General features: G+C 44.1%; 1 protein-coding gene across 2 annotated transcripts in view; it reads right to left on the bottom strand.

Annotated features, from left to right (window-relative positions):
• The window catches only part of SYAP1 (synapse associated protein 1), a 29,589-nt gene extending 4,425 nt beyond the window's left edge, over positions 1–25,164 (bottom strand). The window contains exons 1-7 of one of the 2 annotated variants that reach the window (XM_039233880.1): positions 24,848–25,164; positions 17,122–17,240; positions 16,279–16,345; positions 12,773–12,846; positions 7,863–8,002; positions 1,601–1,749; positions 169–227 (exon numbers count right to left, since the gene is read on the bottom strand). In XM_039233880.1, the coding sequence (XP_039089811.1) occupies positions 169–227; positions 1,601–1,749; positions 7,863–8,002; positions 12,773–12,846; positions 16,279–16,345; positions 17,122–17,240; positions 24,848–25,040 (801 nt within the window). In that variant the 5' untranslated portion in view covers positions 25,041–25,164. The remainder of the gene's footprint in view (positions 1–168; positions 228–1,600; positions 1,750–7,862; positions 8,003–12,772; positions 12,847–16,278; positions 16,346–17,121; positions 17,241–24,847) is intronic. The other variant, XM_039233879.1, reaches the window with a different exon arrangement.
• Between the last annotated feature and the right edge of the window lie 2,034 nt (positions 25,165–27,198).

Genomic DNA, 27,198 nt, shown 5'->3' with positions numbered 1-27,198 from the left:
CTCAGGTCTCAGCCACAGGTCCCTAACTGTGCGAGTGCCGGAACTCTCTTCTCCAAAACAGCTAAGACCCGTATTCATAAGTAGTTTCAAATGGGATCTGAGATCGTTAACACAGAGTTACTTCACTTCCAGACATCAACCACTAGGTACAATGTAAAACTGTATTACCTCTTGAGTTTTAAGCTGAGATTTGATTACGACAGGTGGTGTTTTGGGCCGTACTGCCTCTAAGAAGTGAGAATAAAAGAGACAAAAACGCTTGATTCAATTCTGAATACACATTATAGTAACAACTAAAATATCCACAAGTACGACGATACTAAGTAATTTTCATAAATGAGCTTTTATGTTATGCTTTTAAGAAAAAGCTAGGTGAGACCATTTCAACCTCTTTCTTTTGGGGATATTTTTTAGAGGTCATCCTACTTGATGCCCCGCATATAAGACTTCCAAGCAGGAAATAAATTTTGACGTCAGTGTTAGCTGAAGCCAAATTCAGGAAGAGTTCTACTCCTTCTTTCAGGATAATGAGAACTCAGTTATTTATCAGATTTTCCTTTTGTCATGAATGCTAGAAAGCACGAAGCAAAGTGCAATGCTCAGTCACAGCATTTCTATCTTGTGAACCTTACTAGGTGTATAGTCTTTATTGAACCCTGTCTTAAGCCTGTTTTGTTACACAGGCAGCATGTGGTTACATGGCATTTCCCAATAAAATTAGTGAAAACAAAAAGCAAAGAATAATACACAACCAGGATTCTTTTTAACATTTATACGCAAAATGCCAAATTGTAGTGTGTAGAGCAACCTCATCCCATTTCCCCGACCCTAAATGCACCGTCAGGTTCTTTTCTAGTGGACTGTACAGCCTGTGCCTTAGGATACCTGGTTTTGCCTAATTATTTACAATCCCACGAACAGGTTAAGTCTCCAGTTGTAATTAGTACCTATACACAGGTGTTCATTAAATGTTACAAAAGTGACACAAAATACCGGTCTTATTTTAATTACCATTGCAGATCTTCAATTATTGCTGATATCTTAAAACATTTCCCCAGCAACCAGGGGTCACTTGTCCCAACAAGACTGCAATGTGCAACGTGATGGTGCCTCGGTCTGAGCTGGACCCTGACGACCCGGAGTGGAATGGAGCTTAGTTCTGCTCCACAGATTACAGCACTAGGGGAACGCCAGCTTGAACGGAAGGCAGAAAAACCAAGAAAAGCGGTGGGGAGGACAGAAAGTATAATATGCTAAGTGGTAAAGGTCCAGGAAAGAGATGGAAAGAGAGACTAATGACTAAGAGAGAAATAAAAAGGAAGAGATTTAAAAAAAACACAACCCTGAAGAACAAGAAAAGGAAAGGAAAGGGACAGGGACAGGGATAGGGACAGGGAAAGGGAAAGGAAAGCTTGGGGGAAGACAAAGGAGCAGGGTCAGAGAGAGGGCAAGGAGAATGAGTCTTTCCTCAGGAAAGAATTTTCCAGAAGATGACATTTTTGGTACACATAAGATGACAAGCTCATGAGAGTCTCTGAGTCAAGAATATTTTTACAGTAACTCTTTGTCTTACTCCGAGTCAAGTCTTCTCCCAGCATACCTGTCATTGGCAAGTCTTCGTCTTTGTCGTGGCTCTTCTCCTCCTTCCCGGCGGCCTGCTGCTGGGCGGCCAGGGCGGTGAGCTGGGCTGACTGCTTTATCAGGGAGACGCGGTAAAAGTAGTTCCTCCAAAACACTTCTTCCCTCACGCTTTTCAAGACAGACAACGACACATTTAAGAATGCATGCAACACATACAAATGCATGCAGGGGCTATTTGTTTCAGTGGAGTTGGGAAGAGATGTTTAGGGGCGTTACTCGTTTGTATGTGAAAACCACTTGGCAGAGTGGGTGCTGGTGACCAAATCCTGTAAGGTAATTGTCCACGTGGGGGTGGCCCAGAATGGGGAGTAACAACCTGAGCCAGGAAAGGGGGATGTCTGAGCAGGGAAGGGGGTGGTGGTGAAAATGGAAGACTACTTACACGCAGAGGGTTGATCAATTAAGTAAAATTCTTTTTTTTTACTTCAGTTAAGTAAAATTATTAAGGATAGTGGGAACCAAGTTTCTCACAGAGAAGGGAGTGACAAATATTGAAAGGGAAAGTTCTAGAATGATCCCTGTTGTGAAGTAGCACTATGAATACATGGTTTTCATTTAGTAGAGACGTAAATGAGCACATGGGTATATACATGAGCACATAAATATTCCTCAGCTCTGTCCACTGAGTGGACCAAGGAGTAGGACAGCTCAATACCAATGAGCATGCCTAAGTGCTCAGATCTTTGTGTCTATACACCATTTTCCACTAAAATGAATCAGAGCTCTTTGGGTAAATGGCCAATTCCAGGGTTACAGCAGGGAAAGAACAAGATGAGCCTGGACTACCTTATACCAGAAAGTAAGGAAGCACTAAAAAATAATGAGGAGGAGTCAAAAAGACACAGAAGTCAACCTGAATAGGCTCCCACTGGCCAACCTGGTGATAATTTGAGCATCACAATAAATAATTATAGCAATGTAATGGATTATAAGCATTACATAAAACGGGACCATGAGTCTATACAGATACAAATAAATACATGAATACATTCAAAGTCTGATGAGGAAAGCAGTATTTTTAGAGAGTTCCAAAGTACCTCCCCAGAAAATACTTGTTAATTTCAAAGACGAAAGAAGTAACTTTATGGTCAAGAAGTCTGGCAGAAACCACCTTCATTGAGTGACCAAAGTGTAGACAGTGCAAAAAGGCACTGTGCACCACTTGATAGGATGCAACAGACAGAAGGAGACTGATGAGACATGAACATTAAATGCAACATCTGAGCCTGTACTGGATCCTTCTGCTAAAGAGGACACTGGGACAAATGGTAAAACTTGAATGGGGCTGGGGTGCCTGGCTGGCTCAGTAGGTAGAGCGTGTGACTCATGATCTTGGGGCTGTGAGTCTGAGCTCCACGCTGGGTATGGAAATTACTTAAAAAAAAAAAAAAAAAAAAAGGGTGGGTGGTGCCTGGGTGGCTCAGTTGGTTAAGCACCTGAATATTGATTTTGGCTCAGGTCATGATNAAAAAAAAAAAAAAGGGCTGGTACCTGCTCTTAGGGAGCTCATGGACTAGTGAGGTAAAAGTAAACAAATTACTATAATATACTGTGCAGGAAAAGCGTGTGACTCATGATCTTGGGGCTGTGAGTCTGAGCTCCACGCTTGAAAAAAAAATTAAAAAAAAAAAAAAAAAAAAAAAAGGGTGGGTGGTGCCTGGGTGGCTCAGTTGGTTAAGCACCTGAATATTGATTTTGGCTCAGGTCATGATCTCACAGTTGTGCACTTGGCGTGGAGCCTGCTTGAGATTCTCTCTCTCTCTCCTCTCCCCCTCCCCTGCTCACTCTCTCAAAAAGTACCCCCCAAAACAAACAAAAAAACCCCACAAAACTTGAAAGGGGTTTGAGAATCAGAAGGTAATAATGCATAAGCGTCCATTTCCTGATTCAGGTAGTTACACCGTGGTTATGCAGGAGAAGCCTTATTCATAGGAAATATACACTAAAGCATTCAGGAGTAATGGAGCATCAGGTCTCAAATGAGTGAGAAAAAAGTTTTCATGCTATACTTCCAAACTTTCTACATAAAGGTGCGATTGTTTAAAAATAATAATAATAAACAATGACTATGCTTACCTAAGAGCAATTAAATAAAGATCTCGAGGGTGGAAGGCAGAACACAACTCAACAAAAACCATAAAATGCACTCCCCAGCCCACCCCGTCACTGAACTCGCAATGAACGGCTTTGGTGACCCAAGGAGTTGTGCAGGGCCACACCTACTGGAGGAGTCATACGTTTTGTGTTCCCAGAACACTGTGCTAGTAGAAGTCACAAAAGGGTGGGAGAATGTACCTTTATTTCCCAGTTTACTAGAAGGGATGGATGCGGGATTTAGAATGGAGAGAAACCTAAGAAAGTATAACTGAAAAAGGTTTTGAAGGAGTAGAAGAAAATCATGAGAACTAAGAAAATTGAGGACAGGACTTGGCTTACAGGAGACATCAGGACACATGGTTGCCACATCTGTGAATGGCGAAGCTGGGCCAGGAGACGGGCTTTTTAAATGATTGAGGCCAAATACAACTCTATACAAGCTCAGCTAGATAAGAAGATGATGTGCTGCTAGATGCAGGCCATCTTTTCTTTCATTAATTCCACCAATATTTACCGAGTGCCACATTCATCAGACCCCACGCCAGGCGATTCAGGGATGAAGAAGACAGATTATCTGCCGACACAGATGGTCACAGGAATAATGACCTCTTACTTGTTAAGTTCCTACTCTGTGCCAAGTAGCATGTCCCAACCTCATGTGGTCTCACAACCCTTTTTCTTATAACATCTCCTGGAAATAGTTTGGCAGGAGGGAGATCCAGCTTAATGGCAGGTGGTGAGAGGTTAAGGTCACACACCAGTTTACCTGAGAAGAAAACAGTATGCTGCAGCTGCCAGAAGAGCTAACAGAACCCTAGGCGGCATCAGAGTGACACAAGGCTCACTCTAGTGTGCTCTTCTGCAGGCAGAAAGCACTTGACACCCCTTCGGATACCTCACTTTCAGACAGTAAGCACCTGGATGTTGAGGGGATACAGAGACAAAGACACCTGGGGAACAAAGAAAACAACTGGGGCTCTTTACCCAGTTAAGTTCAAGAAGTTTCAACTGTTAACATTGTGGTTAGATGGAATGGGTAGCTGAGCTCCCTGAGTGTTTTCAAGGTCACTCTTAATTCTGACCTCTATGAAAAGTCTAAAATGAAACAGGTATGCTAGCAATCTACAGCAGATTACGGGCAATCTTCCCTCTCTCAGTACAACTAAGCACCTGGACTATTTTCCTTCCCAGACCTTCTCCCTCTTGATGGAAGAAGAAGCAGTCACAGAGGCACACTACAGAAACAACGTTACCCTCTGGAGAGTCACAATGCAGGTGACATATAAAGGTTCTGAGAGGCTCTATGATAAAGAAAACCATGGGAGTTAGCAACTCCCAAATGTCTACCATCTAACCACTTAGGCTTTCATGACTTTTTTAAGGCATTAGTAGGCTGTGACTACCCTCTGGGAAACAATGCGCATAGGTTACAGTCCAAGGCCAGAAAGGACTTGTGATTTCTCTACTTTGTCAGAGTAAAGACCTCAGACGGCGTCTGTGAGGCAAAAGTAGGGCCCCGTCTCATGTCAGCGCTGCTGTTGCAGGGATGTGTTAACACGCTAGGAGGCATTTTGAAATACAGAGCAAGGGTTTGTTTTGATTTGTTTTCTAAATTGTTCCTGGTTAGTGATGGCTTCTGTTTAGAAAAAGTGTCTCAGAGGACCAAAACGAGAGTCCTAGATTTGTGTGTGATGGCTCATGTTTTTATTATGGAAATTTCAACAAAAACAAAAGCAGAGAGGCTAGGACAAAAACGCCCCCTGTACCGGTGACCTAACCAGCAATCACCGGCATTTTGCCAATTACACTTCATGTCTGTCCCTCCCCCCTCCAGGCATGCCTTTCTCTGGGTATGGGTTGGAATATTTTAAGGCAATGCCAGATATCACATCCTTTCATCCACAAATATTTCAGTAAGCATTTCTAACACATAAAGACTTATGAAAAATGATAACCCTAATTTCTAAATCATCCCCAACAGAATTAGCAATAGGAAACTGGAATTATATTACTCAATAGACCATTTACCTAGCCAGCAACAAACCAGAAATCCTACTTGCCAAATACCAATTCTCCCAATCTTTTCAAGACTCTAAAATTACTCTCAACAGTAAGAGGGTGTCCAGAATTGTCACTAACCAACGCTGTGGACAGCTGGCCACATGCCTGCCATGCGTAACCCCGGGCCACATGCCCCACTGCCTTGGGGCCTCAGGACCATTCCGAGAGCATTGGCAGAGAGTCTGCTGTGTGGCCCAAGATGATGTCAATAGTCTTCAAGTTGATGGAGCCTTTAGGTACAAAGCCCTCCCGAACCCCAGACCTTTGCTACTCTTCTCTCAGAAAGAGGCAGTTATTCAGAATGGGTACAACCTCAAATTCTGAAAGAGCTTCTAACAGGTATATACATATGAACTTGTTCAAAAGCCAACTCTCAGGATTTTGTGAGCGTAATAGTGAAAAAAGATCAGTTGATAAATTTTTTTTATATATCCTTAACTAAAAAAACTAAACTACTTTATCTATCTAGCTAGCTATCTACCTATTTATTTTTAAGCAATATCTACACCCAACATGTGGCTTGAACTCTCAACCCTGAGATCAAGAGTCATGCCAGCCAGGTGCCCCCAAAATAGCTATTTTGGACACAGTCTAAGGATTAGATTTATAATGAGACTTTAGCCATCCTCAAATAACAGAAAAGGAATTAAGTAAATAAAACCCGCATGCCAAAGAGAACTGGCGAGGAAAGCACAGTGGGAGGGGGAAAGCTGATGGGCAAACAGCAACCTACTCTGTAAACCAGGCAGGAAGGGTGGCCGGCGACGACAGGCCGGGTCCCCAGGGGCGCGCTCCGAAGAGCCGGGGACAGGAGGCACAGGCATCTCTGAAGGCTGGGTGCAGGTCGGGCTGAGACAGGAGGCATGGCGGCAAGCCCCAGAGGAGCAGCAAGGTGGGTGATGCCTGAGCCGCCCTTGCCAGCTGGGGACCTTGCTCCCATGCGACAGAGAGCGACGGTTCACCCGGAGCTGAGCCACTCCACACTCAGACAGCTGGCGTGGCTGGGAGGGTCAGGCAGGAGGTGGAGGAGTCCTCTCCAGGAAGCCACCCTGCCCGAAAGGCCTGTGGGAACACACAGCACTAAGTGCCCTTTCTGCACGGCGCCTTCAGATATGAAGGACAGATAAGGAAACCCTGCGACATGAATGACAGAGCCCAAAACAAACACAGATTAAAGAAAAGCACTGAGACAAAAAGGTATTTCAAGAAAACTATACTTCATGTCCTCAGAGACCAGGAAGATACTGCACCCATCCAAAAAGAACAGAGTGCTATAAAAAAGGAATGCTCACAGAGTTAGACAGACTGTGGACTAAAAATGCAACAGATTCAAACGAAGGAATTGGAATTAAAAAAGGGGAGGAAGAGCCCGTGATGGCAGAGGGGAAGGGAAGGGACCCACCCACCATGGGGGGCCCCTGCTCATCCAGGTCAGGGCTGTGTCCCTGAAGACATTATGCTTGCGCCAGAGCTAAAGGACGAGCAGGACTTTCAGAGGAGAACAGGGCCTGCGGGCAGAGGAAAACTTTGGGTGGGAAGGAGAACAAGAACGCGGTCACTAGAGAGCAGAGCGGAGTGGAAAACGGCAGTGGACCAGGTCCTTATGGGCCTTGGAGACCTTAATTTTATTTGGAAGACACGGCACGGTGGTTGTTTCTAAAAGAAACTGTGTTCTAGCTTCTAACTGGGGATAAAAGAGAGCATCTTATCTCTACCCCAAATTTCCCGTTAGGCCCACTCTCAGTTCCGATTCTATGGCTGTGTGTGTGTGTGTGTGTGTGTGTGTGTGTGTGTGTGTGTGTGTGTGTGTGTGTGTGTTAGAGTGAGAGTGAGTGAGAGAGAGAGAGAGAGAGAGAGAGAGAGAGAGAGAGAGAGAGAGAAAGCATGCATGCACACAAGCTGAAGGGCTGCAGAGCCCATTTTCATGAAAACAGAACAGGAAACTGCCTTGGCCCCCATTCCATGATTTTGCCCCGAGACCCTGCATGTGACCAAGGCCACCAGAAACCACATATACGTGCGGTGTGAGCAGCGCAGCTCTGTCTCAGGAACGCACTGCTTACAGTTTAGGAACAAGGGCAAATCTCATCCTACTCAGCAGCTCGTCCTCCCGGAGCATGACGAGGGCAACAGGGTACATCTGATCAAAGTCAAAATTAAACTGCACTCCGGCTGGAGGGTCACGAAGGAAATTCCTCTTGTCCTTTGACGGAAAGGGGGGAAACATGGGGAAAACCATAGAAAGCAATTAATATGTAACAATGCATCACTGATTTGACAAATATTGAATTCTCCTCAAGATTTCAGCCACAAAATCCATTAAAGTATCATTGACCTGTCTGCTTGAGAGTGGAGAATGACCAATTCTGTCATATGTTTATCATTTTTTAATTTTTATTTTATAAAGTTTATTTCAGAGAGCGAGTGTGCGCATGGGTGCACACGTGCACACGAGAGTGGGGAGGGGCAGAGAGAGAAGGAGGGAGAGAATCCCAAACAGGCTCTGCCCTGTCAGCATGAAGCCCCTGAGATCATGACCTGTGCTGAAAGCAGGAGTCGGACACTTAACTGAGCCACCAGGCACCCCCTGTCATGTATTTTTTAACGGTCTCCATTGAAGAGAGCCTTGTGGGAGGCCAGGAAGTTCAATCATGCAAGTAGTTGAAATTACATAGTTCGAAATCATATGAATGTACGTTTGTTTCAGTGAGCACCTTCAATATGTGAAAACCACTGTAAAATAATCTTAGGATACTGGCTACTTAAATAATCTTAGAAACTGGCTACTAAAAGTCGGTTTCATCTTATCTTGCCCGTGTTAAATTTTAACTATATTTTTGGTTTTTGACCATTCCTACATCAATAAAGCAAGAACAAATCTGAAACTAAATGGAGTTTAGTTATCTTACCTTCTCATGTAAAAATTTCAAAGTCTAAAATTGCCGCATCAGGTTTTGGCTGGAATTCTACAGCAGCCGCTGAAGGGGCAGCTATCTCCAGTCCCGTCTCTCCTACCCAGAGCAACCAACTTTCTACCCTGTCCCAAGGCAAACATGTGTTTCACCGGTCACTAAAATCCTTCAACGACTCCTTTGTCACCTTTGAGATGAAACCTAAACTTACCAGAATGGTACAGAAAGGTCTTCACAATCTGGCTCTTTATCCACACCTCCACCTGCACCATGCAGCCCAGCCACACCCAAACGCTTACGACTCCCCCTACCTGAACGTCAAACCCTGTCCCATATCCCCCAAACATCCTCACACCCTCCTGCCAAGACTCGTGACTCCACTGCCACGTCATCACTCCCGGGAAGCTGCCCTGAAATCATCCTCTTCCCTCTCCAAAACCAGGGGGACGCCCCTTTTCTTGGTGCTTCGTTGGTGTCCCGCACAACGGCGCTCAGCACTGGGAGCGATGCTGTGTGTACTCAAGTAGCAGATGTCCGGCAAGCCTTCAGGCTCTGGAGGGCAGGTCTCAGCCACCTCCAGGCGCAGGACTGGGCTGGCCCAGGGGAGGTTCTAAACACAATTTGCTGAATTGCATTCTCACAACTACCTAATGACAACTGTACTATCAATGTTTCTTTTTTATGCGTGATGCTCTGAGGGGTGCCCCAGCACAAGAAACTTAAAGATCTACTCTGCCATAGGCTCTGAATTGTCCCAACGAGTGCTTGGCAAGTCAGAGAATTTAAGGCAACTCTAATGGAAATTGCTAATCATCTCCCAGTATCCCTCTCTCCTTCCCTCCCATCTCCCAGTATCCATCCTTTCATCCCTGCTTCCCTCCCTTCCTTCCTTCCAGGATCACAACTCTTGAGTTCCAGCTGGGCAGGTGGCCACCCAGCCAGAGACCGGATTTCCCAGGCTCCCCAGCATCTAGGAGGGGCCATGCGTCTAAATTGCCAAAGGGATGTAGGCCTGGAGGGACAGGTGCAATTTCTGAGTCTCATCTTTCAAACGGTCTGGCATGCCCACCAACCTCTTACCCAATTCCCACAGGCTGGAGCACAGGCATGGTCATGGGAGCTGGCTTCACCAAAGAGAAGGCAGAGAACACCCCAGGGGCTGGCATAGGATAGGATTAAGACAGGAAATCCTTGGGTCTTAGATGACTTCATGAGCGAAGCACACCTACGTGGACCATCTACCTCTAGACTCTTACATGAGGGGGGAGGAGGGAGGGAAAGCCACAGCTTGCTTAACCTACTGTATTTTTTTATTTCTCTACTATAGCAATTTAGTCTCTCTCTTAAAACATTCAGTAGCCACCATAAAGGATGAGCTGAAGATGGCTCAAAGCTCTGGGTCATGCTGACATCCTGGGGGCTCTCTTGCAGGCCCATCTGTGTGCAGTGTTCCCTGCATCATCCATTCAGCAGACGCGCAGTGAGCACCTGCTATGCCCCAGGCACCACGCACCTGCTCAGTAGGGCACAGCACAAATGGAGCCCCTCCCTGCCTTCAGAGCATTTCCATTCCACTTGAGGGGTGGGAGAGTGGGAAGAGACAGACAAGGGTTTAGACTGCTAAGGCTAGGAAACGGGGTGACTGGTAGAGGGCTGAGAGGGTGGCGAGGGAGGTGACCTTTGAGATGAGATCTTGCGGAACGGTGCGGGATGGGCTTCCAGGGAGAGTGGGCAGCAAGCACCAGGCACTGAAGCAGGACAGAGCTTGGCTTGCTTGTGCTCCAGAAAGAAACAGCAGCTGGAACACTGGGATGCAGGGCAGCGGGGCATGAGGGAGGGGAGGAGTGCAAAGTCAAGAGCCTTCGAAGCCAGTGGAGGGGGTTTAGATCTTAGCCCACGAGAGATGAGATGCCATTAGAAGGCTCTATGTAGGAGAGTGATACAAAGGAATTTATACGATAAATGGGGCCCCTGTGGCTTCTGTGAACTTGTTCGGAAAGGGGCAAGGACAGGACTGCAGTTGGGACTCTGAAGACAGGAGATGATGGCACAGGGCCCGTGGTGGCGGCGGCAGGGGAGAAGTGGTGTAGAGGTGTGCCGGGAACACAGCGTTGTCAGGATGCGGCAGGCCCAGGCGGGCTGGGGGTTGGCTGTGACTGAAGGAAGACTCCTGGGTTCGTGACTAGAACAAACTGGTGGATAACCGGAGTCTTATTCTGAGATGGAGAAGATGAGGACAGAAACAGGTCTGGGGGACAGAGGAGCTATGAGGACTCACTTGACTGGTGAGTATCTATCTGATGTTTGCCCTCAAATGACAGTCTCATTGTCCCCCTTCTCTTCTGGAGATAAGCATTATGTGTTGCCGGATCAAGTGTGGCCATAACACAGTAAACAAACAACATGGTGTTCATACTGAACTTGTAATGGTCGGTCAGGCCTTTAAAGGGCTTACTAATGTGGGGGGCACCTGGGTGGCTCAGTAGGTTAAGTGTCCAACTCTTAGTTTCCGCTCAGGTCATGATCTCATAGTTCATGGGATCAAGCTCCGTGTGAGGCTCTGTGCTGACAGCGCGGAGCTTGCCTGGAATCTGTCTCCCTCTCTCTCTGCCCCTCCCCTGCTTATACTTGCGCGTGTGCATTCTCTCTCTCAAAATAAATAATAAACTTAAAAAAAAAATCTTTTAAAGGGTTTACTAATGGAAAGGAAAAAACCTTAAAATGTCCTGGGGGAGAGCAATGGAAGCAAAGTAAAGTCCAGCTCTATGTCTGTTTTCTAGACTGAAGTTCCATTTATAACCTTGGTTAAAAAAAAAAAAAAAGGGGGACGCCTGGGTGGCTTAGTCGGTTAAGCGTCGACTTTCGCTTAGGTCATGATCTCGCGGTTCGTGGGTTCGAGCCCTGCGTCGGGCTCTGTGCTGACTGCCAGCTCAGAGCCTGGAGCCTATTTCAGAGTCTGTTTCTCCCTCTCTCTCTGACCCTCCCCTGCTCACAATCAGTGTTCTAAGTTAAAAATTTTTTTGACACATTTTAGTAGTTGTAAGTATCTCACTATGGTTTTATTTTGCATTTTCCTGATGACTAAAATGTTGGGTACATTTTCTTTGCTTATAAATATGTATGCATTTTTAATCCAGCAATTTTACTTCTAGGGATTTATTATGAAGAAATACACACTCATGCACGAGCANTCGAGCCCTGCGTCGGGCTCTGTGCTGACTGCCAGCTCAGAGCCTGGAGCCTATTTCAGAGTCTGTATCTCCCTCTCTCTCTGACCCTCCCCTGCGCACGCTGTCTCTCTCTCTCCTAGAAATAAAAATATTAAAAAAAAAAAAAGAGTGGGTTAAAAACAAAGCTTGAAAACCACTGATACAGTCAAAGCCCTATGATACAGGCTGCTGGCTGCTGAGGACAGAGATCAAAGCCAGTCTCTCTGCCCAGTAAGAATCCACGGCCCAGTGGAGACACATGTAAGTAGTGAGGGTCACATTTGGGAGTCAAAGTCATCACGCCTGCACAATGGCGATAAAAGCTTCTACCTACCTCATAAATGTGCGGTGAAGCTTAAAGGAGTTAATGGGTAAGAAAAGTTCTTTCTCAAACTGTCAGGTACTGTACAATTGTTAACTGGTATCACTATGTTCCCTTTGAAGTACCAAGAGAAATCTTTGTAGGCTAGCAAACAAAATTTTATTTCAGTTTCAAATACATAGAATAGTTAAAGAGAATTTAGAATACAGTCTTTTCATTCAGATGAATTAGAATGCTATCTAGAAACTTTGTATGATAGCATATCTCAAAAGATTATCTTAATAACATAAAAGAATCCTTTTAAGGCTGAAATAACTGTTTTCTGTAACAGATCATACTTTTCTGTTAAGAAAAAAGAACTTAAGAAGTTAAAACTTGTGGGGAGGAACTCGGGAAAAAACAGTGGAAGTTGAGGTGTACAGTCCTAGTGTCTCAAAACATTTTAAATACTGTATAGAAGAAAAACATTCTATGGATAAAGTCATAATAGGAAGAAAGTATTTCTATACAGGGAATCACAAGGTACTTACAGCGGACAAGGCCAAGATTTGTTGTTGAATTGTTTCTTCATCATTACTATCAACCCATGGGGGCACCGCTGCTTCTAAAGATTTTAATAACAAAGAAGAGTAAAACAGGTTACAAAGGTTACACTGCAATCCGTGGTTTGAAAGAATGAGTTCTCACATAGTCATTTTAGCAATTTATTAATGAGCGCCAAATATGAACATCCATCATAATGCCCAGACTTAAGGTATGAGTCTAAAGCATGTACGCATTTGGTAAAAAATTACTTGAATTATATGGTGAGGAAATTGGACAACACCTTGACCAAGTAACCCAAATCATGATCACCAATGACAAAGAGAGGATCCATTGTAGGCCTCCAGGTAGGCTGAGAAGGACGCAACATCATCTATGTAGTATTCCGGCCAAGAATGCATAATCTGAATCTAATCATGAAATATCAGCCAAAGCCCAACTACGAAAGGTCTATTTAAACAAAAAAAAAACAACAACAAAAAAGGAGGCGGGCGGGGGGCAAGGAATATCCTTTGAAAACATTAATGTCCTAAAAGACAAAGGCCCCGGATTCGTGCAGATTAAAGGAGGTAAAGAGGGGCGCCTGGGTGGCTCAGTCAGTTAAGCATCTGACTTCGGCTCAGGTCATGTCTCACAGTGCATGGGTTTGAGCCCCGCGTCGGGCTCTGTGCTGACTGCCAGCTCAGAGCCTGGTGCCTGTTTCAGATTCTGTATCTCCCTCTCTCTCTGACCCTCCCCTGCTCACGCTGTCTCTCTCTCTCTCAAAAATAAATAAAACATTAAAAAAAAAAAATAAAAAAAATAAAGGAGGCTAAGACACATGCATGCTGTACTGAGGGGGAAAACATACAAAGGACCTTCCTGGGTCAATTGATAAAATTAGAATATGCACATCGTATCAATGTTCTTTCCTAGAGCTGGTAACTGTCTGGTTGGTGATTATGTAAGAGAATACCCCTAATTCTTAGGAAACACACATGGAGTGGAACAGAAAGACACACACAGAGGGAGAAAGAGTGTAAAGGATAAGACAGATGGACTAAAACCAGCAACCTAGGGAGAGGGGGGATGGGTGTTCTCAGTGCTCCCTTTATACTTGCAGCTACTCTGTAAACTGAAATTATTTCCAAATAAAAATTTGTTTAAAAAGTCACTGTACTTGATTCATGACAAAAGGTGATAAGCAGTTAGGAACTGAGAAAAGGGTTGTCAGGAGTGAAAGCAAAGAAAGAAAGAAACGGGCAAATCAGGGCCAGTAAATAACAGGGCTGGGATCTACAAAGACACATTGTCTTTGGGGCTCACAAGAAAAAGGGGATTATAACTCAGCAGGCTTATAGTGCTGGGTGACAAATGGCAGCCACTGAGAGGTGAGTCCCAGGGGTTTTCTGCGGAGACCTGGGAGGTGATCTTGGTCTAGGAGTTCAGTGCTGGGTGTGTGTAGCAGGTGTTCAGAGGAAGCAGCAAGTACGGAACAGTGGAGACAAAGCCAGTGAGCATCCAAGCTGGGGCTGTGGAGGTGGAGGTCAGCACAAAAGATATACATGCAGGGTGTCCTAGTCTTTTTGTCAAAACACCCCCTCCCCTTTTCTATCATGTGGTAAAAGTCCAATGGAAGAGACATCCTATTGTATACCAACTGATAGAAAAGTTATGTGCATGTGTGGATGGACATACGGATGGACAGAGACAGACAGACACCTGGCTCATTCTTTGGCTCCATCCTAAGCAAGCAAATGACAGCAATTATAATCCAAATTCTGTTAAATATTAGATAAAATAAACATATTTCCATATTTTAAAAAATTGGGGTTAAAGCCCCTTTAAAACACTATTTACTTTAATAATCTGGCCTCCAATTTAAGTCTATTCACCATGGGTGGCCTCTCCTGGTGCTACTTACCCTCAGATGAGGTCGTCTCAAGGCTCAAGCTACTGGTATGGATGAGACACTCCCCGCCTCCCTGTTCCTCTGAAACTGCTCTTTTAGGGTGATCGACAACCTCCTGGTTGTCCAACCCGTGGACAGTTCTTAGTTCTTTTCTCTCTAGGCCCAGTTTCCTTCTTTGCGAAATGGAGATAAGAGTAAGTGTTTCCGAGTTACTGTGACCGTTAAATGAACAAACGCACATGGAGCACTCACAAGGTGCCTTTCTCCGTGGTCCTTGTAAATGCACCTCTCAGCTGATCTTACTCTCCTTGAAATTCTCCCCTCTCTGGGCTTTCGTTGCTTCTCTCTCCTAGCTGCTCTCTCTTGGGTAAATGGGAATTGGTTTTAATGGCAGATTTGGTTCATCACTTACCAGCTGAGTAACCTACAGCGAATTAACTTGTCAATCCTACCTTTTAGTAAAGGAGATGTTGCATATAAAGTGCCTGCCACTTAAGAGGCACTCAGGAGCTGTCAGTTTCTCCCATTCCTTCCTTCCCCTCAACACTGTTAGATCTCTGCTCAGCTCTCTCTGTGCTCGACACACTTCTCACTGAGCTCACCTACTCTCATGGTTTTTACACGATTTGACCACTAATCTGTATCGGTAGGTGGAATTATTCATGCACGCCTCACACAGGAATCAACTGCTCCTGTTGGACCCCATTCAGTTAATTTAGAGCTGTGCCGACCAACAGAACTTTCTGCAATGATGGAAATGTTCTAGGTTTCACAACTGAAAGTGCCTCCGATCCTTTCACCCTGCTCCCTCAAAGGTCCTATCTCAGAGGCCCTGACCAGCTCATATCCCAAGTCTCCAAGCCAGGGTCACTTTTACTGCTCCCCTAAGGTAAACTAATTTGTAAAGATTATTTGTCCCCAAAGCTGCTTTACACTTTGAGTTTAACTAGGTACTTCAATGCCTGACCCGTCACAAGACTAAGTAGCTCTTTTTGAATTTCTGGCACTGCTCGAACTGATGGAATTATTTTACCCTTTTGCCAGATTCAAAGACAAGAGGCCAGTTTTGTGTCTGAGCACATCTAAACGGTAAAAGTAGACATTCTGAGATCCTGTAACTGCAAACATTTAAACAAGCACTTGTCGGTAATGAAATGTATTAACTTCCTCAAACATGCATGACTTTTTGCAGCTCTCTGTCAGTCCTCTGGAAGGCTCTTTCATTCTTATCTCCTGAAGAGAATGGGAAGGGAGCCAACTTTTGCTAAGTGCCAATTATGTGTGTATCACACACTGTGCTGGCCACGTTATAAGATGAGAAATGAATGCTCACTTTCTGTCAGAGTCCGCTCTCCAGAGGGGCCATCACCAGCTGATCTCACTCTCCACCCCAGCCACAGGGAATAATTTCTTTCCTTCCTTTAAACCCCAAAGGTTTATGAGCTTTTAGTGACTTCCCCACTAGTCTTTGTGCTGCCTGAAAGATGGTGGCTGTTACTTACACATTTTTGTATTCTCAGAGCCTTAGTGTAGTGCCTGGCACATTAATAAGTGCTCAATAAAATCCAGTAGGTATGTCATGTATAAAAATCCGTATCATACCTGATTTTTTGGTATGCTGTTCCTCAACAAATTTTTTCTGTTCCTTCTGAAAATCTCCTATAATGGTCTGTTAAAAAAACATATAAAGAGTCAAATTACTTTGGGAAGCTTATTACATGTAGGATTTGTGAAGTCATTTGAGATATTTTATTAATTTTTCTCAAATATAAAGGTTAAAAAAGTGATACTTCCCCCTTTCTTCAACAAAAAGAGAAAATCAATTCAACAATTTTGAATTTTAAGTATATAACCCTTTTATGATGGATTATCTTTTCAAATGCAAAGATAAAATGAGTTAAAAATTGAATTTTTGTTTTTTTCCAAAAAAACAATAAAAGCCAGGTCAAATCTCATTCTAACATGTAGTACACAGAACAGAACATCTAAATAACAAGCTATCTAAAGTTTAATTGATGACCTTTTTAGTTCAAATAATTACCAACATAAATGAAATTCCTTAGGCCTGTACCCTACCACTGCAGGAAGTGAACAAACTCACTCCTTAAGAATCTTAAAATGTAATTCCTAACGGGACTTTAAAAATTTAATGATGCAAAGGCATAAATATTTGGAAACAGTTACAGTTTAAAATTAAACTCACAATATAAAAAGTTCAGTATTATGCAAAAGTATCAGTGTATCTCAGAATATATTAAAATTAAAACCAAGGTTACTTAACTCATAGCCACTTCTTATACAAAAAGAGGGGAAAAAAATCCCAAGAGTCTCAACAATTAATATTTTTATCAGAATATGATATCCTACTTGGGTTAATGAAGTTCATAAAAAGAAGGGATGATTACATTTAGCTGCTAATCAATGTGAAAAGATGTTGAAATGTACCTTATCAATGATGTTATCTATTTTTCCTTCTTCTACTGACTTCTTTATTGTTTGTGCTGTTTCAGCAACTGATTCAGTTATCTTTTTTGTAGCAGCAGTTGCAAAGCTAAATAGATAGTCTGTAAAGAATAAAAGAGAGTCTATGCACCATTCAAGTACAATGGTTATTATATTTGTGATTATTCCCTTAAAGAACTCTCATGCGAATCTTAAACTATAGGGCAAGTTTCTGGTTAATTAGGACATGAAATAAGAAGCACTGACAGTATCCCACCTTTTGGGTGGACTGGCCGGCCATCCATCCCACGCCTTTAATTCATCTCTTGCAAAGAGTGTTAAGCATATTCCCGTTCTCCCCTAGTAGCTGTTTCAGACTTGTCTTGCCCTTCTCCAGTCTCTTGTTCTAACTTACCGCAGCAAGTTATCTCCCTTCCAACCTCACAAATAAGATCAAAGCTCCTTTTTACTTTCCTTACTTTCTAGACCCTAAACCTCCTATTTTATTTTCTCCTTCCCTCTTCCTCAAAGAAAAAAATCCCTCCTTCCCTAGATTAACCCATCCTGTGATAAATCTGGGGGGAATTTTTAATAAAAAGAAATATTGGCAAGCCTGAATATAAATATAAATCCTTCTTAGCTAATAATAATGAGCAAATATGTAGAATAAAATTAAAACTGGAACACACAAACTTTCACCTTTACAAAAGCACAAAACTAACTTTCCTGAAGACCTGAAAAGACATTATGTATCAAGGTTCCATTGCAACTATAACATAAAAGCCTGTATGTAGACAAATATCATTTCGTACACATTGTATACAATGTAGGCTGCAGGAAGCAACTTCAGGCAGGTCCTGAAGCTGGACTCACTGGGGGATGCTCCTGAACCACTGCCTTGCAATCTCATCTAGTGGGAGATACTCCGTAAGTTAGGGCACTCTTGCCTCTGCTACTTGTACCTGCTGAGGGGCAGGTGGGTTGACTCTCACAACACTCAAGGAGAAAACCCAGATAAGAATGGTAAAGGGAGGGGCGCCTGGGTGGCTCAGTCAGTTAAGCGTCTGACTTCAGGTTGTGATCTCACGATTCGTGGGTTCGAGCCCCGCGTCGGGCTCTGTGCTGACAGCTAGCTCAGAGCCTGGAGCCTGCTTCAGATTCTGTGTCTCCCTCTCCTGCTGACCCTTCCCTGCTCACATTGTCTGTCTGTCTGTCTCTCAGAAATAAATAAAACATTAAAAAAAAAAAAAAGAATGGCAAAGGGAGCTTGGCACACTAGATTAAATCCTCACTGGTGGCTGGTATCAATTCCAAAGAATCAGGCAACTTGTCTCATTATCTGGGAGGAGCAGTACTATCTCTCAATCTGAATGACCTTCTCCTCTACTTTCCATAGCCTTTACCATAAAAAGTCTACTTTCTCCCACTGTGTCTGGTGGCATTCACCTGTCAATGACGTCAATACCCCACTGTGACTATAAAACGGGACACTACTTGCCTATGGTCTCCTTGTCATTCTTCCCCCTCCTATTCTACATTCATATGATGCCAAGAAATTCTTGAATATCAAGGAGGTTTCAGATAAATTATTCCTTGGTCTGAAACACCTTTATCTGCTCTCCTTTTATCTAGCTTAACTCTGCATATACTGTGGGTCTCGCTTACATATCACTTCTCAGGAAATGTTCCCTGGCTCCTTGACTGCAGTAGGAGCTCCTGAGATGTGTCCCCTCAGCAACTGTGTTGCCCAACCAACAATATTCACGACACTGTATTGATTACTTGGTGGATCTATCTTCTCAGTTAGATGGATTCAGGGCCCATTCTAAGTCCCACTGGGGCAGGGACCAAGGCTGTTTGATTTGTCACTGTATCCCCAGTGAGTGGCCGATAAGTCCTTGTTGAATGGACAAATGGGGAGCAACATAGTAAGTTTTAGGGAAGGGTTTTAGGGAAGTCCCTCATTTCTGTTTGGTTATGACTAGTCTATTTACACAGGGTGGTACAATAAATTGGGTAGACAGCCAGATTATTTTGTAGAAATATTCTTTGCAGATAGTCAAAGAAATCTAAAGTTCTAAAAGAGCAGGGTTCCTCTTAGATTTTCTCTCAGGAGGTGCCTGAGTGGCTCAGTCGGCTAAGATTTTCTCTCAGGAAATTTTTTTTTTTTTAATGTTTATTTATTTTGGAGAGAAAGAGGGAGACACAGAATCTGAAGCAGGCTCCAGGCTCTGAGCTGTCAGCACAGAGCCCAACACAGGGATCGAACTCACAAACTGTGAGATCTTGACCTGAGCCGAAGTCAACCGACTCAACTGACTGAGCCATCTAGATGGCCGCAGGAAAATGTTTTTCATCAGAATTATCATTTTTATGGGGCACTTGGATGGCTCAGTTGATTGAGTGTTTGATTCTTGGTTTCAACTAAGGTCTTTTTTTTTTTTTTAATTTTTAAATATTTTTTGAGAGAGACAGAGACAGACAGAGCATGAACAGGGGAGGGGCAGAGAGAGAGGAGACAGAGAATCCGAAGTAGGCTCCAGGCTCTGAGCTGTCAACACAGAGCCTGATGTGGGGCACAAATTCACAAACTGTGAGATCATGACATGAGCTGAAGTCAGATGCTTAGCTGACTGATCCACCCAGGCACCCCTCGACTAAGGTCTTGATCTCACAGTTCATGAGTTTGAGCCTGACATCCCGGCATCAGGCTCTGCATTGGCAGTGCAGAGCCTGCTTGAGATTCTCTCCCCCTCTCTCTCTGCCCCTCCTCAATGGGCACACTCTCTCGTTCTCTCTCTCAAAATAAATAAAACTTAAAAAAAATCATTTCTATTCTAAGGAGGACTGCCATTTAAAAACTGGCATTTTAGGGGTACCTGGGTGGCTCAGTCAGTTGAATGTCTGACTTTGGCTCAGGTTGTGATCTCGTGTTTGGTGAGTTTGAGCCCTGCATTGGGCTTGCTGCTGCCAGTGCAGAGCCTGCTTCAGATCTTCTCTCCCCTTCTCTCGGCCCCTCAGCTGCCTGCATGTTCTTTCCAAAATAAACATTTAAAATACATAAATAAATAAAAACTGGTATGTTAGCATAATCATCTCAATTCTCAGATTTTAATGACCCCATGGGTGAGTACACTGAACACAGAGAACATTGGAGAAAGTATAGTTCTCGCCCTCAAGGAATGACCATTTCCAACCAAATAAAAGGCTCAAAGACAAGAAGAGCAAGAATAATCATTAAACAGAGGCACTCAGAGAAGGGAGTAATTAGAGAGTGGTCTGGATTGTGAAGTCAGAGGGAGTGGGGCATGGGAAAGCATGATGGGAGATTTTCAGGCAAGAAAGCTCATAAAGATGACAAGTGGCTTATTAACTTTGCAAATTAATATATCAGCTGACACCAAGTTAAAGGCAGTTTTAATTGCATGGTTAGGAAAAGTTGAGACAAAGATAAGAGTTAACAGGAAGTAATAGCAGTACAACGTCCACTTCAGGAACACAGGCAGAAAGAGAAGGTCGGAACTGAAGCAGCCACCAAAGAAAAGGAAGACTAAGTAAAATGTGTTTCAGTGAGCAAGAAATAAGTGAGCCTTATTAAAGGAGGGGGCAAATTTCGAACTACTGAAAGTAGTCATTTTACCTTCATTTTCATTATGTCATTTTAGTCTCACTATCATCCTGGGAAGAATAGGTATAATCTGCCCAGTTTACACATCGGTAAGCCAAGGCTCACAGACAATAAATGATTTGCCCATTAAGATAGCAGCAGACTCTGCTGATGGCTTAGCCAATACCTATTCCCTTCCTCCTTACCAAAACAAGCCCAATTTTGGTGGGTGCTCATCAAACCTGGGAGTGGTCTTAGGGATTTCTGACACAATCAAGGTGGTCTTATTAAGCCTGTTTGTTGGATTTTCTGTAATTTGTAGCTGAACTTTCTGTAATTTGCAAATGATATCACAATAAAGACAACAGTGCAGAAAACTTAAACACAGGCCACCTGCTTCTAACTGGCAAGCTTGTGCTCCAAATCCACACTGTCTCATGTCAGATGAGCACCTGACAAGGCTTGCAGAACTGAATGGAATGATAAAGATAAGGGAAAGTGGGAAGGTTCTCAAAGGTCAGAAAAAGCATTAAATTCATCAGAATAAAGAGAAGAAGGTACAGTTTAAGGCTTGCTGCTAGAATTGGAAAGAAAATGAGCAGAGAGTGGTTTTTAAGGCAAAGCCTTAGAAAATTAACCTTAAGAAGGGGCTGGCTAATTTTTCAAAAATACTGTATTTCATACAATTTTAGAACCTTCATGTTGGAGGACTTTAGAGGTTACCTAACTGAACCTCTTATCCAGGTAGCCCCACTTCTAGGGATGGGGAGAACGTGACTTCAAAAGGTAGCCAATCATTACTGTTATCCCCTCTAATTAGGAAATCCTTTTCATTTTCCTTCTCATTCCTACCTCTCAGACTTAAATTTTTTTTAATGTTTTATTTATTTCTGAGAGAGAGAGAGAGAGTAGGGGAGGGTCAGAGAGAGGGAGACACAGAATCTGAAACAGGATCCAGGCTCTGAGCTGTCAGCACAAAGCCTGATGCGGGGCTCAAACCCATGAACTGTGAGATCTGACCTGAGCCGAAGTCGGATGCTTAACCGACTGAGCCACCCAGGTGCCCCAGAGGTCCTGGTTTCTTTAAAAGGCTAAAGAAATGAATCTATTCAGAGGCTGTCAGGCTCAGAGGTGCTTAACTTCAGGTTTTTAAAAAAAAATTATTTATTTGAGACAGAAAGACAAAGAGAGTGGGGAAGGGGCAGAAAGAGGGAGAGAAAATCCTAAGCAGGCTCTTTGCTGGATCCCACAAACCTGGAGATCATGGCCTGAGCCAAAGTCAGACGCTTAACTGACTGAGCCACCCAGACACCCCTATATGTTTTTAAAATTACATAAATATCAGAACCAAAAGAGCTCTCACTTATTTGGAAACTACATTTGCAATGTGTATGTGAGTGGGGAAGTTGGGATTCTCTCTCTGCCTCTCCCCGACTCTTTCTCTCTCAAAATAAATAAAATTAAAAAAAAAAAAAACCTGAAATTAAAATATCTCTGAGCCTGACTTCCACTTAAGTAGGTTCATGGTAGTACTTCCATCTAACCCTAGCTTCCCGAAACACCAAGAGTCTGGTGAGGAAAGAAAGAGATGGGGGCAAAGTAGACATCCATATTGAAAATAAATCTATTTTATAATATTCAGGTATTTGTTACTAAATACAAATTTTCAAATTGATGATAAAGCCCTCACTGTTTTTTTAAATATAATTTATTGTCAAATTGGCTTCCATATAATACCCAGTGCTTATCCCAACAAGTGCCCTCCTCCATGCCCATCACCCACTTTCCCTCTCCCCATCCACCCTTAGTTTGTTCTCTGTATTTAAGAGTCTCTTATGATTTGCCTCCCTCCTTCTCTGTTTGTAACTATTCTTTTTTCCCCTTCCCCTCCCCCATGGTCTTCTGTTAAGTTTCTCAAGTTCCACATTGAGAATGAATGAAAACATATGGTATCTGTCTTTCTCTGACTGACTTATTTCACTTAGCTTAATACCCTCCAGTTTCATCCACATTGCTGCAAATGGCATGATTTCACTCTTTCTCATTGCCAAGTAGTATTCCACTGTATATATAAACCATATCTTTCTTTATCCATTCCTCAGTTGATGGACATTTAGGCTCTTTCTATAATTTGGCTATTGTTGACAGCGCTGCTATAAACATTGGGGCACATGTCCCCCTGTGTATCAGCACTCCTGTATCCCTTGGGTACAAGAGTCGGACGCTTAACTGACTGAACCACTCAGGTGTCCCCAGCATGTGACTCTTGATCTCAGAGTTGTGGGTTCAAGCCCCAAACTGGATGTAGAGATTACTTAAAAAAAAAAAAAAAAAAATTTTTTTTTTAAATATTTATTTTTGAGAGTGTGTGGGGGAAGGGCAGAGAGAGAGGGAGACAGGATTCAAAGCTAGCTCTGCACTGACAGCACAGAGCCCAATGTGGGGCTAGAACTCATGAACCTTGAGATCATGACCTGAGCCCAAGTCGTATGCTTAACCGACTGAACCACCCAGGTGCCTCAGAAGCGACTTTTGATAGTTCCCTGAAGAGCAATGAAAATGGTTCTCTGTGTTGTATGAAATGGAGTAAACATCCATACCCTGCTTTTCCTAACATGGTCCCACTTGTATCCATCTCAACTACTTAACATAGCCTTTCTAGTTCTAGTCCAATTCATCTCACATATTTTGAATAAGGCAAGCTCATTTCTCCTCAATTTTCTACACAGAAAAACAGTTATTCTCTCTTTAGGGATTTTGTTGCACAGCACTTAGTTTTATGTCTCTTGTGCAGTGTTTAGGGGCCTGGAGCTGAGGTTCTGTGCTGTCATGACTTTAGATTAGGCCTATTTTCCCTGCCTCTCCCCCAAACGTTCTGAACGTTACAGGCTTTCTTTTTTAAATGTTTATTTATTAATTTTTGAGAAAGAGAGAGTCAGCATGAGCCAGGGAGGCGCAAAGAGAGAGAAAGAGAGAGAGAGAGAGAGAGAGAGAGAGAGAGAGAATCCCAAGCTGACTCCTTGCTGTCAGCATAGAGCCTGACTTGGGGCTTGAACTCACAAACCATGAGATCAGGACCAGAGCCCTGTGAGATCGTGACCTGAGCTGAAATCAAGACACTTAACCAGGTGACCGGTTTAGCGCCTTTCGCATTCTACTATGTGTTTCTCCACTTTTCAGGCTCCAGCCTCCCCTATGCTCTTCTTGCCTTTTAGTAGTTTCTTAAAAAATGCTTGCTAAATTGAAGATCTCCCTTTGCCACAGTTCTCTCACTTGTAGTACCATCTGCTTTGGGGCTCCCCTTCTCAAAGAGGTCTTCTTTGATTATTTCAGCCTGCCAAGGTCTCCAGAATTAGAATTACCAGAGCTATGTGTTTATTTTTCAAGACTACTACTTTTATTCTCCTCCCTAACCAGACTGTGGCTCGCAAAGGGTATGACCGTTCAAATTAGACAGACCCGGATTCAAACGTCTACCACTTGCCATAGCTTGGAGCCAGTAACTCTAGGCTTGTTCTCCCAACTCACTGAGGTGTTTAACAGACTAAATGAGAAATCGTCCACAAAACATCCCGTACTGAAACCTGCATCACAGACAACAATCGATAGCTACTTTCCCGCTTTAAAAAATAATGCCACTGCACCTATACCAGCCTGGGGGCCGCCTTCGCTAACTCTTCCCGCAATTTACTTCAGACAACGCACTGCACTAAAGGCGCAAAAGGGCACTGTTCCAACCACCTGAAGCGCCCCAACGTCCCCCGTCCTGGGGGTGGGGGGTGTGGAGATGAAAGCTGAAGAAATGAATAACGAAGATGCCTTGTCAAACCTACAGACGTGGAGCCACACCGCTTTACGGGAGGCCTGGCTCCCAGTGTTTACACACCTCGTAAAGAGTGGCCTGTCACCAGGAACTTGCCCCGAATTTGACTGCTAGGTGAAGCTTCGGCCTTGCCCGGATCCTCACCAACCTCTCCCGTCCCAAGAGGACCCACAGACACACCTTCCCCACCCTTGCACCCACTCCACACCCCCCAAACCGTCGGGTCTGCGCCCCGGGGCGTCAGAGGAGGGAGCGGGCACCCCCACACTCTCTGGTCCCGAGGGCCGGAGAAGACTCACTGCCGAGGCCTTTCGCTGGGTGAAGGAGTTCCTGGTCCCCCGCTTGCTGCGGCTCCCCCTCCGCCGACTCGGTCACCGCTTCAGAGCACTCCTGGGGTGGAGCGTCTCCCTCCAGCGGCCTGTCTCCCTCAGGTTGCCGGCCACCCGCCGCCGGCTGCTCCAAGCCAAACCAACTGCTCAAACTCCGGAACATCCCGCCCGCGGTACCGCCACCGCGGTCCGGGTCACCGGAGACCCTAACTAGCACCGCCGGCTAGTGACTCCACAAGCCGCGTCGCCCAGGGAGATGGCCGGAAGTGCGACCCGGGAGCAGCCCGTCTATCCGTCTCCTCGTCTCTATGGCAGCTCCGCCGCCGGCCGCGCGTGCGTCACTTCCACCAAAGGCCCCGCCTCCGTGGGCTGTTTATTTCAGTAATTTTATGACATGCGTGGAAAACGGACAAAGGGTTTTCCCAGCGTAGTCCCGCCCTGTCGTCTCTCCTCCTTCCCCAGCTTTTCTAGGTGACTGATCCTGTCGTGTGAACAGCGTCTTTGTCACTGTAAGCAGCTTGGCTGCTGAGTCAGCCTCGCTTTGTCAGGCCATGCTGGGCGGTCCGCGCAGAAATGGAGGTCTTTAGCCCCTGAGTCCGAATCAAAATTGGCCTCTAGGTGCAACGACCAGTTTACAGGGAATACAACAGACTAAGGAAAGTGTTAGAGGACCCCATGGGATGTGGGCAGCAGAATCTAAGCCGTGAGAAACCACAAGTCAAATGACCTTGTTTCTTCAAATAAACTGCAACGAAGAGAGGGGAAAGAGAACCTTCAGGTTAGAAATGATTTTAGAGACATAACCCATGGCAACCAGTGGATTTTCTTTGGGTCCTATTTCAAAGAAACATTGGGAGAAAAAGTATGACTTTTATAAGAATTGGAAATTTGAGCAATGGATAGTTGATGAAATTACGGAATTGTCACATTAAAATTTTAATTGTAGAATACACATAAAATGTATCATATTAACCATTTTTAAGTGTACAGTTCAGTAGAATTAAGTACATTCCACATTGTTGTACAACTATCTCCAGAGCTCTGCTAATTGCAAAAGGCACTAAACAACTCCCCATTTTTCCCTCCCAACAGCCCCATTTTACTTTGTCTCTGTGAGTGTGACTACTCTAGGAACTTCATGTAAGTGGAGTCATACCATATTTGTCTTTTTGTGACTGGCTTATCTCACTCAGCAAATGTACTTGAGGTTCATCCATGTTGTGGCACATGTCAGAATTTTTAAAAATTCTGTCTTAAACAAAGGCTGAGTTGGGGCGCCTGGGTGGCTCAGTTGGTTAAGCGTCCAGCTTCGGCTCAGGTCATGATCTCACAGTTAGTGGGTTCAAGCCCCGTGTTAGGCTCTGTGCTGACAGCTCAGAGCCTGGAGCCTGCTTCAGATTCTGTGTCTCCCTCTCCCGCTGACCCTTCCCTGCTCACTCTCTCTCTCTCTCACTCAGAAATAAATAAAACATAAAAAAAATTTTTTTAAAGGCTGCGTTGAAAAACCTGAATAATATTCTATTGTATGTATACACCACTTTTTTTTTTTTAATGTTTTATTTATTTCTAGGAGAGAGAAAGAAAGAGACAGCGTGAGCAGGGGAGGGTCAGAGACAGAGGGAGTCACAGACTGAAACAGGCTCCAGGCTCTGAGTTGGCAGTCAGCACAGAGCCCGATGCGGGGCCCGAACCCACGAACCGCGAGATCATGACCTAAGCGAAAGTCGGAAGCTTAACCCACTAAGCCACCCAGGCGCCCCTGTATACACCACTTTTTAAAAAACGTTTATTTCTTTTGAGAAAGAGAGGGAGAGAAAGAGAATCCCAAGCTGGCTCTGCATTGTCAGCACAGAGCCTGATGTGCGGCTCCAACCCACAAACCATGAGATCATGACCTGAGTGGAAATGAAGAATCAGATGCTTAACTGACTGAGCCACCCAGGCGCCCCATATCACTGTTTATCCATTTGTGTGTTGATGGACATGGAGATTGTTAATCTTTAAATTGTGGCGGTAGTATTGTGTGTATTCAAAGGAGTTTTTATCTTTTAGAAAGTTGTACTGAGGTATTTACCAATGAAACGATAGGATGTCTGGCATTTGCTTCCAATTAATACAGGATGGGGGGAAATGGAAGGGATATAGATGAAACAAACCTGTCCACGGGTTGACAGTTGTCCAAGCTGGTGGTTACTTTATGAATGCTGCTCTATACCTTTATTTTTTCCCACAATAACATGTAAATGAACAACAACAAAAAAACTAGTCAAGTAAACAACTACCTCTCCAGAGAATTCATGAACATATTTCACAAGCACAGT

Source organism: Hyaena hyaena, unplaced genomic scaffold (assembly GCF_003009895.1).
Source record: "Hyaena hyaena isolate Hyena2069 unplaced genomic scaffold, ASM300989v1 scaffold_80, whole genome shotgun sequence".
In the NCBI taxonomy this organism is placed as follows: Eukaryota; Metazoa; Chordata; class Mammalia; order Carnivora; family Hyaenidae; genus Hyaena; species Hyaena hyaena.
The sequence above is the reverse complement of the archived record's forward strand: the minus strand, read 5'-3'. Positions and strand labels throughout refer to the sequence as shown.